Here is a 13,634-nt window from a genome sequence, read left to right as displayed (position 1 = left end):
GTGATTATCAGACACAAGCAAATATGACAAGTAGATGGCTGCTAACTTCCATTTAGATGACATGGGCAATAGTCGCATTCCTACTGTCCTAAACAGTACCTGGCCACATGAGGTGAAATCCTTGACAGTAGATGGCACTAACTGAGCACCTGAGACCTGACAGGGCTGAAGAGAAATCACATTTCCAATCACTTTCATGTAACTGTACTTCATCCTTCTTTCCAACCACTTCTGAACTGGTAAAGTGTATCATGAATGATGTAACTCCTGCCATCAATGAGGGCATAAAAGAGTACATTAAGAGAAAACAGGGCCCTGAAAATGTAAATAATATATTTTTTAAAAGCCTTTATAGGGAAAATAGCTGTTCTCATAATTTGAGAGTTGACTGCCAAGGTTACTCATGCACTAGGACTCCTGATGATTTTTTTCAAATACTAGCACAGTATTTTTCTTCTGGAACACAATCTTGCAATTATACAGGTACTATGAAATAAATAAAACAACACACCATACACATATCCTAAACATATCTGATAAATTTTTGGTATTTTAAATGACATTTTTTTCCCTGATAAATTTTGTTCATAAACATATATAATAATAACCATAACAGATTAATTAAGCAGGGAACTACTGCTTCCTTTAGGCTCACTGATTCTGTTCTAACAGCTATATTCAGACATACACTGAAGACCAGATTTTTTAAAAACAGTACCAGTGAAAATCCTCTAACATTGCTCTGCTGAAGTCTTATGTGAACTACAGAAACTCTGTGTGATAAGACTTTGTGCTGAAGTTTCAAATCCTCTGCTAAGTGTCCCTGGCTGTACTTCTAAACATTTTTTTCCCCAAGCTGATTTATTACACAAAAAAAGTCCACATCATAGCTACACGTCGTTCAGCACTTGGGATGTGTTTTTTCGCTCTTGATTTATGAAAATACGAAGGCCCCAAAAATAAACCCAGCTAATTTTAGTACTGCACTTCAAATATTGGGTTTCATCTTGATCAACTGTTTGAGAAGAGTGACACCAAGTGGCAGAGATTAAAGTCCCTTTTTTTTTCTCCAGCTGTTCTAAATTCCAGCTCTGACCCTCTGGCATACAGAATGTGAAATACAGCTAATTGTGCTGCAACTTCCAACTGATTTATTTGTATGTCGTATTTATACATCAGTGTACTTCAATAGCATTTGACTTGTGAAAAGTTAACCTGGATGTAAAGCTCATCTGCTTAGCACAAAACTGAACAGATTCAGGGAGATTTCTGCTTTGATTTCAGGTTCTTTACTGATGTGTGTGGTACTGAACTGCTGCATTCCGAGGATTGCCATGGAGAGTTCTTTTCCTGCATTTTTACACTCTCTAAGGTGTTAACAAATCTTTTTTCACCTTTATTTTTGCTGATACTGTGAACAAATGTCCCTTCACCTCAAGAATAAGTTTTTTCACATGTTGACTTTGAAAATCTGCTTCCTTATCAACAATCCAAGGTATTTTTAGGGGTATTAAAAATTCTAATAATAATTAGATAAATATGGCATTGAGAATGGTTTGTTGGTTGCAAAAAAATTATAATTTGTGCTTGAACAAATACTAAGGACCTTTTATTTCTTACACCTTTATTCCATTCCTTTATATTGCCAACTTTTTAAAAAATACTAATCAATACCCAGAACAGAACCATTACTTTTTCTACAATTCAGTACACATTGCCACGATGTAGTAAGTGAGAAAAGGATTTAAACTAAACATACTGAAGTTCATGCCCTTACTTCAGTAGTATTTAATGAGTTGCCTATTTCTTTATAGTCAAGAAAAATTTTCCTGATCCAGCCATGTATCTCCTGGCACTATGCTGAAGGCAACAGCAAACTACTTTCCTTCCAGAAATAAATCTGAAACTTTGGCTTTGATTCCCACACAGAAAATGCAAAATACTTTCAGATGACCCAAAACAGTAACAGAAAGTAAACCTGATGAAATTGCAAGAGGAAGCCTCTATTAGATTACATTTTGCTAAAAGTCCTATCTTACTAGCTCAATGAAATTTCTATACAGTGAGTTCTAAACATGTATTTCATATATATGGCTATGTAACATACCACTTATTTTGAATACTCAAAATTCCAATTTTTTTATTTCGTTAGAATTCAGTTCCAATGAAATCAATAAAGAGGATATCTTTTGACCAAATGGAATAAAAAATTATGCAGAATGATCAAGGGTCTCAAAGTCTAGTCTATATAAAGAACTGCTAAGCTGAATTTCTAAAGTGTTTTCATTGGCATTTCCACTGGAATATTATCCTATGTTAATACAAGTTATCTATGCCAACTATCTATGCCAATTTTACAGTATTTTAGAATTTTTCACCAACACATCACAACTGCTGACCTGCTTCCTGAAGCCCATCTAGCCCATTCAAAGGATGGACCTTCTGTGCTGCTGAGCAGATCTGTTAAGTTACTTCATAAATCTTCTGCAAGTTTAGTAGAATAGTACTAAATCAAATGGACCACACGCTAGTGTAAAAGACAGTTCAGAGTATCCGAGTGACCTTCATATCATCACTTGGAATCCCACCTCTTCCTCCTTCACTAGTACTTTGGGTTTCAAGATACTGAGATTAATTTATAATGGCAGTGAATACAAACCACAAGATTATTTTATTCTGTCAGAGCTTGTGATGTTTTTTCTGTACTTCTACCTAGCGTACTTCAATTACCCACGTCACCCTCTACTAGGACTTTATGCTAATAAGAGCTCTCACACAAACATTCATCATAGTGTCATAGTATGACACTAAAAGTCTGGGTAACAAGCACCTAGAGTTTCAGTACTCTATCATTATGAAGTCTTCACAGATTTGCAGTTTGGAGTTTTTTAACTTCACAGCCAATCACTTCTCCATCTATTTCTCCCTTTTGACTTCTTTCACACTATCCTTTTTATCTAGAATTTGTTCTCTCCTCTTTTTTTCAACAATTTCCTGTCACCTGTCTCTGTGGCTAATGAGCTGCGCATATTGTGGATTAGCACTCCTTTTCCAAATACTTGTTTGTGAAAGGGGGATTCAGAGCTGAACCTCACATTTCAGGCATCTATCATGTCATCAACAGAGTCTTCTCCAAGTTTTGAAAATATGGTAACAAAAAGCCAAGTAACCAAAAAACAAATAAACAACAACAAGGCACATTACTTATTACTAATCCACCAGAACAGACTTACAAAAATATTTAGGATTCACTTTCTAAATTAGATACCTAAATCCTCAAAATTTAGCAGTCTGTTAGGCACTTAAAAACTTCTCAAAATGTGGTTCACAGGATTTTGGCACCCTAATACCTACTGAAGTACTAATAAAAATCCTTTCTGTTATTTCCAGCGTTTAAAACAAAAGTACTTTCCACCCCCAAGCTACTTATGAACAAACTGAATGCTGCCATGCTGCAAGACACGTGAAAGGATAAAAATGAGAAGTGTAGTTTTATAAGAAAAAAGCCCCCTCTAGATGTATGGATAAAGCAAACATATTCTTGCATTATGTAGTACAGTCACAGTCTTACAACATTTGTGTCCTTGGTTAAAAAGCCTTCTTCTCACAACTGCTTAGAATTTAACATTGAAAGAAACTTAGACTTACGGTGATGCTAGCAAGTTTTATTTGAAGACAGTGCATTGCATTTACCTTCATCAAGATACACAAACTGTGCACTCACATAACTAAGCCTGCTAAATAGTAACCTATTTCTAATTCTACTTGGCTAAGCATCAGGAATAGCAGTGGTTTCTGGTTATTCAAAATGCAGGATCTAATAGGAATGCAGTAGCGTCTACAAGCCGTGTTAGTACTTACATCCAAGCTTCCTTCACTTGTAGATGCAGAACTAAAAACATCCTCCTCACCACAATTTCTGTTCATCAAGTGTTCTTCTGTCTGCAACACAAACAAGTATCCTACACAGCAGCAGCAACGGAAACAAAACAGCAAAAACATGCCAGAGCAAAACATCAAACCTTATCACTGAATGAAGGCAAACTGTCTGTCTCAGTAGTGCTGGACTCGATTGCTGAGAAACTCGTATGTAGTATGCAAAATTTCTCTGATGGAGGCAAGGCCCTAAGAAATCCATCAGCAGAAAGAATTAAGAATATAAAGAAACAGAACAATTCTTGGGCTAGGAGGAAAACGGGTAGTAATCAACTCCTGTAGCACCAGGGACCAGACTGTAAGTCTCTGCTACACCCAGACACAGGGAAACACACAGAAACCTCTTCCCTGCCACTTGTCAATGACGGGACTGTTTTTGTGCACTAGCATATTACCCCCTACTTAAGCCTAGATTCCATAATTATCTGCTCAGGACCTCTGCTCTACTGGATTGCTTAGCAGTGCCAATTTGATCTGGATTTAGCCTCAGGCACATGACTACATTTCACATCAAAAAGATACAGAGTTCATGCCACCTTTATGTTTTTTATGCCAGCTGCAGAAGAACAGAGGGTAACTGATCCAGCATAAAATTAGAATGGAGAGAACAAGATGATACCTGATCTGGCATTAAGCCTGCCAGTACAAAGTTAACCAAAGAAAAACGTTTGACAAATTTGTATTAACCATAAGAAGAGGACTCTGCTTTCATTCTATGTCATGGTGTTTTTAACACAGAAGGAAGGTTTTTTTCAAATAGTCAGATCTAATGTATTGTCACACCACGATTATTGCTCTCAGTGAGCTAGCTGAGAAAGAAAGCATGTGTGTGGGCATGGAAATCTGAGCGTAGGCCTGTAGCACACAGTGACACCTGATCCAGGACAGTTTGCAACACAGGCTAATACTCTTCCTTCCCTGCAAAAAAAACGGCCTTCCCCTTCAGCTCTGCAGCACTACTACTGTGCAAGACTTTGGAGAACTCTTGCTATCATATAGTTCTAAAATACAGATCATGTCTGATCACATACATAAACACACACACACACACAGAGCATCACTGCAAATTACAATGCAAACCAAAAGAAAAAAATAAAACAACTAAGCAGAACCAACTTAAGTCTCGTGGAGAAGTAAAAATGTAAAAATAATCATGAACAGCAGAGTTTAGGAAATCTGGCCCTTTGATTCCAGTGCCCTGAAAATCACAGGGCATCCCATCATGTAATATCTTCAAAAAATCCTTCCTTAAAAGAACTCACTTTTTGCCCTCATTCTACTAAGTCTGTTCAGCACTTTCATTGCTGTTTTGGTTAGAAATCTTCCACAGTATCAAGCCAGATGTATTATGCTTAGTTAACACCTACTTGCCCCTGTGTGTTGCACTATTCTTCAGTTTTCAATAATTCTTTCATCTATTTGGGTTCAAACTCCTAAAGCTTTGTATTGAAAAGGCAACAGTGACTTCCTTGCTGGACTAGACAAAGTGGATGATTCAGTTTCTTTTCCTACAGAGTATCTGTCATTTGAAAATAAGAATCCAATAAAGAAATGACCAACTCAATTAACTTGTCAGAACTAGTAGCAAGAAGGACGTACACATTTATCTCAGATCTAGAAGCTGTTTCTTGTACTTGTTTGTACAGTTCCTACTTTTTCCCAGGTCAAATACTACTTGTAACTTGCTAATTGATCCCAAATATCCTTAGCATCTATTAAAAGTTGTATTTTAAAAACCCTTTCACCTCCTTTGTTGTTGATTAACAAGTATGAGGAAGAGAACAGAAAAAAATTTGAGGTGTTTGCAGTCTTGGGACACTCATCTCAGGACACTCGGCTGACAGAAACCCACTGCAGTAACCACAGAATTGGGATGCTTCACAGCAACTTTTTCTAAGGTTGCAAATGTAAATATTTTACAGGTTTAATCTGAGCTGATTCAAGATTTAGAACTCTAAGAGTACACACTTCATACCAAACTCAAGAAAATTGAGTAAGAGGACAAACTGTAATGCAGAAACTGCATGCTGTAATATATTTGGTTCTTCCAAAGGAACTACAGCCCCACAACATGCTCTAGAGGCTCAAGCTGAGCTCCCTTGTTTACTTGATTCTGCCAAGCAGATACAGCATTATTGTTTCAGTTACTGTTTTGTTCTAAATGGGAAATGTTTTCTTAAAGAGGATAAACACTCTGAAAGTGAGTGACTTCCTATCTCATAAAATGCAGTTTCCACGTGTCCTTTGTAAGATGTTAAGAACAGCTCAGCATCTGTGACAGATCAGAGTTTTCAACACAGTAATTCCCAGTGTCCTTAAAGGAAGCTATTCCCCAGCAAAAATACTCCAAATTTGACCATAATCAAAAGGGCAGAGAACTAATGAAGATTTCTGAAAGCTTCCACAGTTTTTAAGATATGACGGAGAAGACTGGAAGGGGAAGTGAAACACCGGTCCATTCTTAGTACCAGTTCATCAGACAACCATTTTACTATTTCATGGCAGAATTCTGGGAGGGCTTTTTAAATTAGAAAAAATAAAATTTCTTTTTTACTCTGACATCTCTAGGATGCATTAAATACACTCAAAAGCAGTTGACGCTGATATTTGTAGCAAAGGATGCAAAAAATATGTAGTTACAAGCCCAGTAATGAATGTTCTTGAGTTAGAAAGTTTTTCTGTATTTAATTTTTGTGATGAATGACAATTTTTTCACAAAGGCATCTCAACAGAAGAAAAAAATTTTATATGAAATTTCTTTTTAAAATTTTCCAACTCAAGATTAAAAACAAAGTTAAAAATGCACCCCAGCAGATACTGATCCTTCAGTTTAGTACTGCAAGTTATTTCTTCTACACCTGATTCATTGGTTTTCCAGACTTGGAGATGGCAACAGCATGACCACATAGAGCTTCCTAAAGAAACAAAAGCTTTAGAACAGATCATCACTCATGCACAGAAGAGTCAATATGATACTTTACTTGATATCTTAATTGTTCTATATTACATCAGTTCTTTCAGAAATGCATTTTGTAATCCAAGCACTACTAAGTGGACATAAGTTGCTTGAAACTGCTGCCCTTTGTCAACAACTACTGAACTCACAGCTTTTTAAGAAAAAAAAAAAGTATACATGGTGAATGTGCCTGACTCCTTCAATAAGCAGCTGGTATGCCTCAGGCTGCACTGACTGAACATAGTTTATGCACTTGCTAAAACATTACTCCTTGGAAGACAGAAAGGCAGAAAAAACAAATGACATCACCCACAGATATATGTATGTGGAAAGAAAACAATTCTCTTCAGTGAGGTTGTACACTACTGAATACTTACCTTGCTGCTTCTTCTATCTGTTTTAAACAATCCCAGAAGTCTTGTCTTTTCTTTTTCTATTGCATCATTGCTTACTGAAGCCTTTCGACTTGGTTCTGAAACAATTATAATGGAATATTTTTTACATTTCTGAAATAAAGATTCAGAAGATCAGTATTATAAAACATCCTGGATTAATGCTGGATTTTTATGAAATGGAGATGTTATGAACTGAATTATCTAAGTAATTACCAGAACCTCCACTTCCTTTTTTCATCAAACTTTTATTTGTTCCAAGTTTGTTTCAAACTCTAACAGAAGCAAATGGAATAATTTTATAAACTGCAGTAAGGTTTCAATCACAATTTTCTAATTTTATTAAAAGGCAAACCATGAGCAAGTTGCTTAGTCTTCAGAAATGCTTGTTACTTGTCTCACTTAAAACTCATAAAGTACTAGGGGGAAAAAAAAATTTAAAAAGATGATGGTGAGTACCTTCAACAATTCACAGGCCTGACTTAACACAGTGAAGTTAATCGAAAGACTCTCAATGTGGATGCAGATAAAGCTCCATGAAGAGAAAAGAGGCCTTCCCCTTAGAGAAAGGTCTCTCCTTAGAACTTCAAGAAGCTGCTTCTGCTCATCTTTTCTCATTTTGGTGCTTTTACTTCAGGTGGAAGAAGAGGCAAGTTTATACACATTTCAGGCTGTTAAGAGCTCACACATACATGTCCTCCTTGAACCAGCTAAGAAACTGTATGAATTCTCAAACTGTTTAGTTTCCCCTTCAGTTTCCCCAACAGGACCCAAGCTGGATGAGCAAAATGATAAGGTCATGCATTACAGGGAACAACCACTGGTTTGATGTTTAATATACAGATGGTAAAGCTCTTCCAGTCTTGTTTTTAAACGGGCATTGCATAATGCTATAAAGATTTCTCCCTGGTTCCAAGCACATCCAAATACCCTACTACCACACAGAAAGTTTAATGTGCAGAGAAAAATGGCTTTCTCTTGTAAATATTTCTTTGTTTAATAACAATTAAGAAGCAAACAAAAATGACTTATTTGTTGACACAAAATAAAGGTTTCCTTCACAAAAAAAGAGCCATCCCAGAACTCCTGTAAACTGATTTGCATTTCACACAAAATACATGTTGTTCACACAGATCATTTTTGCATCTCAACATGTCAGGTGTTAGAAGGTGTTAGGCACACACAGTAGTTCAAAGCACAGCAGAAAAGTAAAGATGAACCCAGAGGAAAACAGGGAGAAACTATCCTTAAGAACGTCTGCAACTCCACTGCAGAAAAACACAGTAATGATTTAATACTCTTCTCAAATACTAAGTGCTGCCTATGCTCATTCACCAGAAACTGCTGTTTGGCGCTGGGCTGAAATTGGATGTGGATCACGATTCCCTTACATAGCCTTTAACTATGAACAATAACGATGAAAGCCTAGCATAAGCTATGTCAGTAACAGCTGATGATCAACATTACCGTTACACGTTGTATAATACCAATACACTGGGATTTTAAACACAGCATATCATCTCAAAACAACAAGGAATCTTTATAAATCTTTATCAATTTTTCTTAAATAAATACAGTAGATACTCTCTCTAGTATTCTGCTTTGCATAGGAGGAAGCCACAGCAAGTAATGACAGACCATTAGGGGAAGAAGTACTGGCATTAGTGAAGCCAGGAGGCAACAGGCCATGAGCTGATTTGCTCGATGACTGTCACTTACTGGAGGTGGACTTCCTGAAAATTTAAAGTAAAGTTATCCACAGTTTTATTTTGATGATAGTGTGTTCATTAGTAATGCAAAGGAGTATAGCCAGTTAGAAATCAACAACCATACCTTTCTTGAGGATAATTAATATAAGTAATGTTTTATAACAGACTCAGTGGAGGAAAAGGATATATTAAACATACACATTTTCTATTTAACTAGAAGCAGAAGCAGTGATGTAATCTAATCAAACCCCATCTACCGTAGCAATTCAGAAGTCATCATCTATTCAGAGTTAACCAATGTATACGTGTTTTTGATATTAAAATGCTTAGTTGCATGTACATTGAAATCAGTGGAAGATCTCATAGATCTCAAAATATTCTTTTTGCTATTAAATAAGATCTGAATCCAAGAGACTCTGAAATGTTAGTATTTCTGAAATTCAACTAATCACTCTTTAGGTAACCTGAAAAGACTTGGAATCTGTATAGAAATATAGTGCAGAACAGTTAAATGACAGGACTTGTTAATTGCTGGCATTTCAATGGCAATTACTGAAGAAGCGGCAGTCACAGAAGTGTTTGTTCCAGCCAAAAGCACAGACACAGAAACAACACTTTGCAGAAGACAACACAGATTGAAGATAGCTTGTTTCTCTACAGCATTTTTATGGAACACTCTTAAAGATCCATCTAACAAACACACATTAAATATAGTGTGAAGGGAAAGACTCTTTTCCCTCAGCAGCATTGTACAGTACCTCTGTAGTTCAGAGAAGGTTCAGACTGAGTTTTTGATGGAGGAACTGGAAAGGGCAGGCAATGAAAGGACAAGAGAAGACATATTAAAGTTCTAATATTGCCTCATAAGCCACAATATTAATTCACTACTCCTAGTACTTATTTTCTTAAGCATTAAAAGAAAAAATATTGACTGACAACAGACATACAGAGCTACTACCAGCAGAAGTTTAGCTTTGTATTAATAACCGATTCACTTGTGAAGCTACTTCAGCTGCTAAATCAAATAAAGTAAGCAGGTGGCAGCAGAGCTTGTCTTTCAATAATCTTTCAGCACTTGGTATTTCTGTTTCAGGGAAGGAGAGAAAGATGACCGCAAAGTTTTTCTAGAATCTGCTCTCACAAGCACAGCCTATACTTTCAGCACCTCTGATGCCCTACTTGTTAGTGAGAATGTGTTTTAAAAATCTGTCCTGATTACTAAACAGACCAGACATCTACTCAATGCACAATTCAGAGACTGACTGATGCTGAAGCTAATGGGATTATTCCTCTTGGAGATTACAAACGAGAACATGGCAAGAAGGAATTTGCTGAAAGAAAGAAAATCTTCTATTTAATGTGTATTTACCAGTTTCCTCATCAGACACCATGGTGCAGAGTAAGAGGAAGGCAGAAAAGGCTGAAATACACTCAGGATCAGGGAGATTTTATCATAATGAAAAGTATACTGAAAGGTTAAAAAAAGAATAAAATATTAAAAAAAAAACCACCTCTGATGCAGAGAGCAGCACACTATGAAGTGTTATATAATCTGCTGCTATAAACACAGCCCTGAAGTAAAGTCTTGGTTTTAACTGTACATGCAACAACCAGATTCGAGGACCAATACTGCACTAGTATACACCCCATCACTTCCATTTTAAAGGAAAAGAGTTTAAGGAACACTTAGGCTAACTACTCGGTAAATTGTCCCTGAAGTATGCTGAATGAATCCTGTTGAATACTCTGCATGTTCAGTATGTTGCTCCAAAATGATTAGCTTATGTTTAGCAGTAAACAGCCTTAAAAACCCAAACAAACATGCAACTGAGTTATGACATGTTGTCAGCCGCTTTTTTGAGCGTCCTAATAATTAAAAAGGAAAAGGAGACATTTAGTTTATTTCAAAGGCTAAACTCATTGGAATTTGACTCACACAAAGGTAGAACTGTCACTTACCACAGGAGTTTGAAAGAAGAGACAGAACATCAACATAAATAAATAACTATATAAATAAAAAATAAGCCTGCTGCTCAGCACCTACCAGACTGATGTTACCTAAACAATAAATAAGGATATTCACTGTACTGGAAGCGATACCAATTGAGACAAACTGCAGGAGACAATTTTAATGAATATCCCTTTCTGACCTCAAAGGAAGTAGTGCTTGGCAATGTGTATTTTTAAAGCAGGTATATTTTAAAGCACATTGCATAATTACGCTATTTGAATACACAATCAGGCTGATAAATCTCAAGTCCAAGAAACTGCTGCTACAGTATCATCTACAAGAACAGAAAATGAGAGTGAATAAACAAGAGAACAGAATTTTAAATACAAATACCTCTTAGCATATCTTCACTAAACTGTCAATATCTTGATCTTTGGAGGAACCGTCTCTGAACCTATCCACAGTCTGTTTCTCATAAGCCCTGGTCTGTCGCCTCTGCCTCTCAGCTTTCACAGCTGCCATAACTATGGCATCTCTCTTCTTTCTTTCTCTCCAACCCACAGCACAGATAGGTGACAGGCTCTGCCTGGACGAGGCCCCAGTGTTATGCATACCTGTACTGACAGCAGCTCCAGGAGGTAGCAAAGCTCCTCCTTTTGCCCTGCCCCAGGCCGACCTGCGCCCTGCCAGGGGCCAGCCCAGCTTGGCAAAGGGCCCGAGAGCAGCCTGGGACAGCTGGGCACACTGCTGTCCTGGCTGCCACTCTGGGCATGGCTCACTGAACAAACCCATGCTGCTCTCTGGACTGAGTTTTCACTCCACTGCTTCAGCTGGCCACAAAGGAACAAGAGCACAAACGCCTTTAAGTTGCCCGTAATATTGTTGGCATGTCATCTAACCCTGCAGCAACCACCTTCAGTATCAGCTCACCTCTTTTTCTGTCCCAGGCGTACAGCTCCTTTATCCCCAGCTCCTCCAATGACTTGGTAAGTTCCAGCTCCTCTCCAGTGATGCCATCTCGCAGAAGAACAATGTGCTCTTGACTGACTTCACACTTCTCACAAATAGCTGGGATGATGTTGTGGAGAGGCACCTCTGGACTAACTCGAACCACAGCCTTCTGCGTCTTCAGGTAGTTCACTACCAGCCTCACAGATTTCTGCAGAACAAACCCAAACTCTCAGCCCTCCCTCTGTGATGGCAAGATGGGGACTTCTGTAGTGTCTTGACTCCTCCTAGACAAACTTATCCCACATGCACACTATTGCAAAAAATACTATTAGAAAAAAAAATAAAAAAAATATCTCGGAACTCCCCTGTCACTAACGAGACATTCACAAGAACAGGCAAACAAAGAAAAGGAATCAGAGGCTGACATAATTTGTGAATGTTTACAAGTACTACTCTGAAAGGCATGACAGTGTAATCAGCTATTCTGATTCAGAATAATAATAATTTCAGCAAACACATTTGGAAAATGGCTACTGCTTAATCTTCACATTACTGTGAAACACATTTATTAACAAATAGTCTTCTTGCATATCTTCAATAAGGATGGCAAACAAAATAACCACCAAAACCCTGTCTATCTCCACACAACCCCATAACCCTAATTTCAGCCACTACTGGAATTTTCAGTCACCCCCGTCTTCAATCAAGGGTCTTTATAAGACCAGATTTCCATCTGTCCAACCACAGGCAACGTAACATTTTGTCTAAATGCAGGAGTTCAGACTGCACCTACCAGTCTGAATGTAAATCAGTTAAGCAGGTTATAGTCAATCCCAAGCCTTTCCCATCTGGTTTGAAGATGCCAAGACTGAATGAACTGCTTGAAAGCATAGGAATGAAATGATGTTTCATCACACCATTTTAGCCCTACAGCATACCAACCTCAGGGACCCTTGGCAGAGGACGTTTTGTCTTCTCTTCAGGAACCTTCTCCTTCAGAAGTACTGTCTGTACATCCAGTGCTCCTATCAAAGTGTTTGGCTTGTAACTCAGAGGTTGTTGAGTTCCTGATGACTTCAGTTCAAGACTATGTTGGGATGGATTTAAACGATACTGGCTGCATAAATCAACCAACAGATCCATCACAGCTTTACTGCAGGGAAGAAGACATTCACCATTAGCTAAAAATGTACCTCAGTTTTCATATGGGAGAAAAAGACAATGGAAACTGTGGATGTGTCACTAGTTAACTATCTTTGGGAGGGAACAGCGCTAATGCTTTGAAATGCTAAACAGATCAGATAAAATGTTAGGAATTACATATATTTGCACTTCAGTATGTTTATGAGCTGGCAATTAACTGTTCATTATAAGGCAGACAACAGTGCCAATAATAGCACTAACAAACATAAGATGCACTTTATCCGCTCTTGGCTTATCTGCTAAATCCATACATTAGATTCTCCAATTCAAACCCTGTTCCTTAACATGAAGACAAGATATAAATAAATGATGCACTCATAGTAAGATAAACTATACCTAGACCTGAACCATCACATAATGCAACTCAAAAAGGAGCATGTAAATCTGCAATGAAAGGTAGACAATATTTTTGTTTCCAGCTTACAACTTTCCCTGAACCCATCTGATACCAGCAATATTTCCAAGTACAAGAGATCCCTTCCATATTTATTTTAGTCAGGATAGTAACCCTATATAAAAACATCTGGTTTCAAGTA

General features: G+C 37.5%; 1 protein-coding gene across 2 annotated transcripts in view; it reads right to left on the bottom strand.

Annotated features, from left to right (window-relative positions):
• COBL (cordon-bleu WH2 repeat protein) overlaps positions 1 to 13,634 on the bottom strand; it is a 264,865-nt gene that overhangs the window by 139,072 nt on the left and 112,159 nt on the right. Inside the window, exons 6-10 of one of the 2 annotated variants that reach the window (XM_080379027.1) lie at positions 12,838 to 13,048; positions 11,875 to 12,103; positions 9,752 to 9,796; positions 7,270 to 7,364; positions 3,862 to 3,942 (exon numbers count right to left, since the gene is read on the bottom strand). In XM_080379027.1, coding sequence (XP_080235153.1) covers positions 3,862 to 3,942; positions 7,270 to 7,364; positions 9,752 to 9,796; positions 11,875 to 12,103; positions 12,838 to 13,048 — 661 coding nt within the window. The remainder of the gene's footprint in view (positions 1 to 3,861; positions 3,943 to 7,269; positions 7,365 to 9,751; positions 9,797 to 11,874; positions 12,104 to 12,837; positions 13,049 to 13,634) is intronic. The other variant, XM_080379028.1, reaches the window with a different exon arrangement.

This window comes from Falco punctatus (genome assembly GCF_963210335.1).
Source record: "Falco punctatus genome assembly, chromosome: 3".
NCBI classification, from domain to species: Eukaryota; Metazoa; Chordata; class Aves; order Falconiformes; family Falconidae; genus Falco; species Falco punctatus.
The sequence above is the reverse complement of the archived record's forward strand: the minus strand, read 5'-3'. Positions and strand labels throughout refer to the sequence as shown.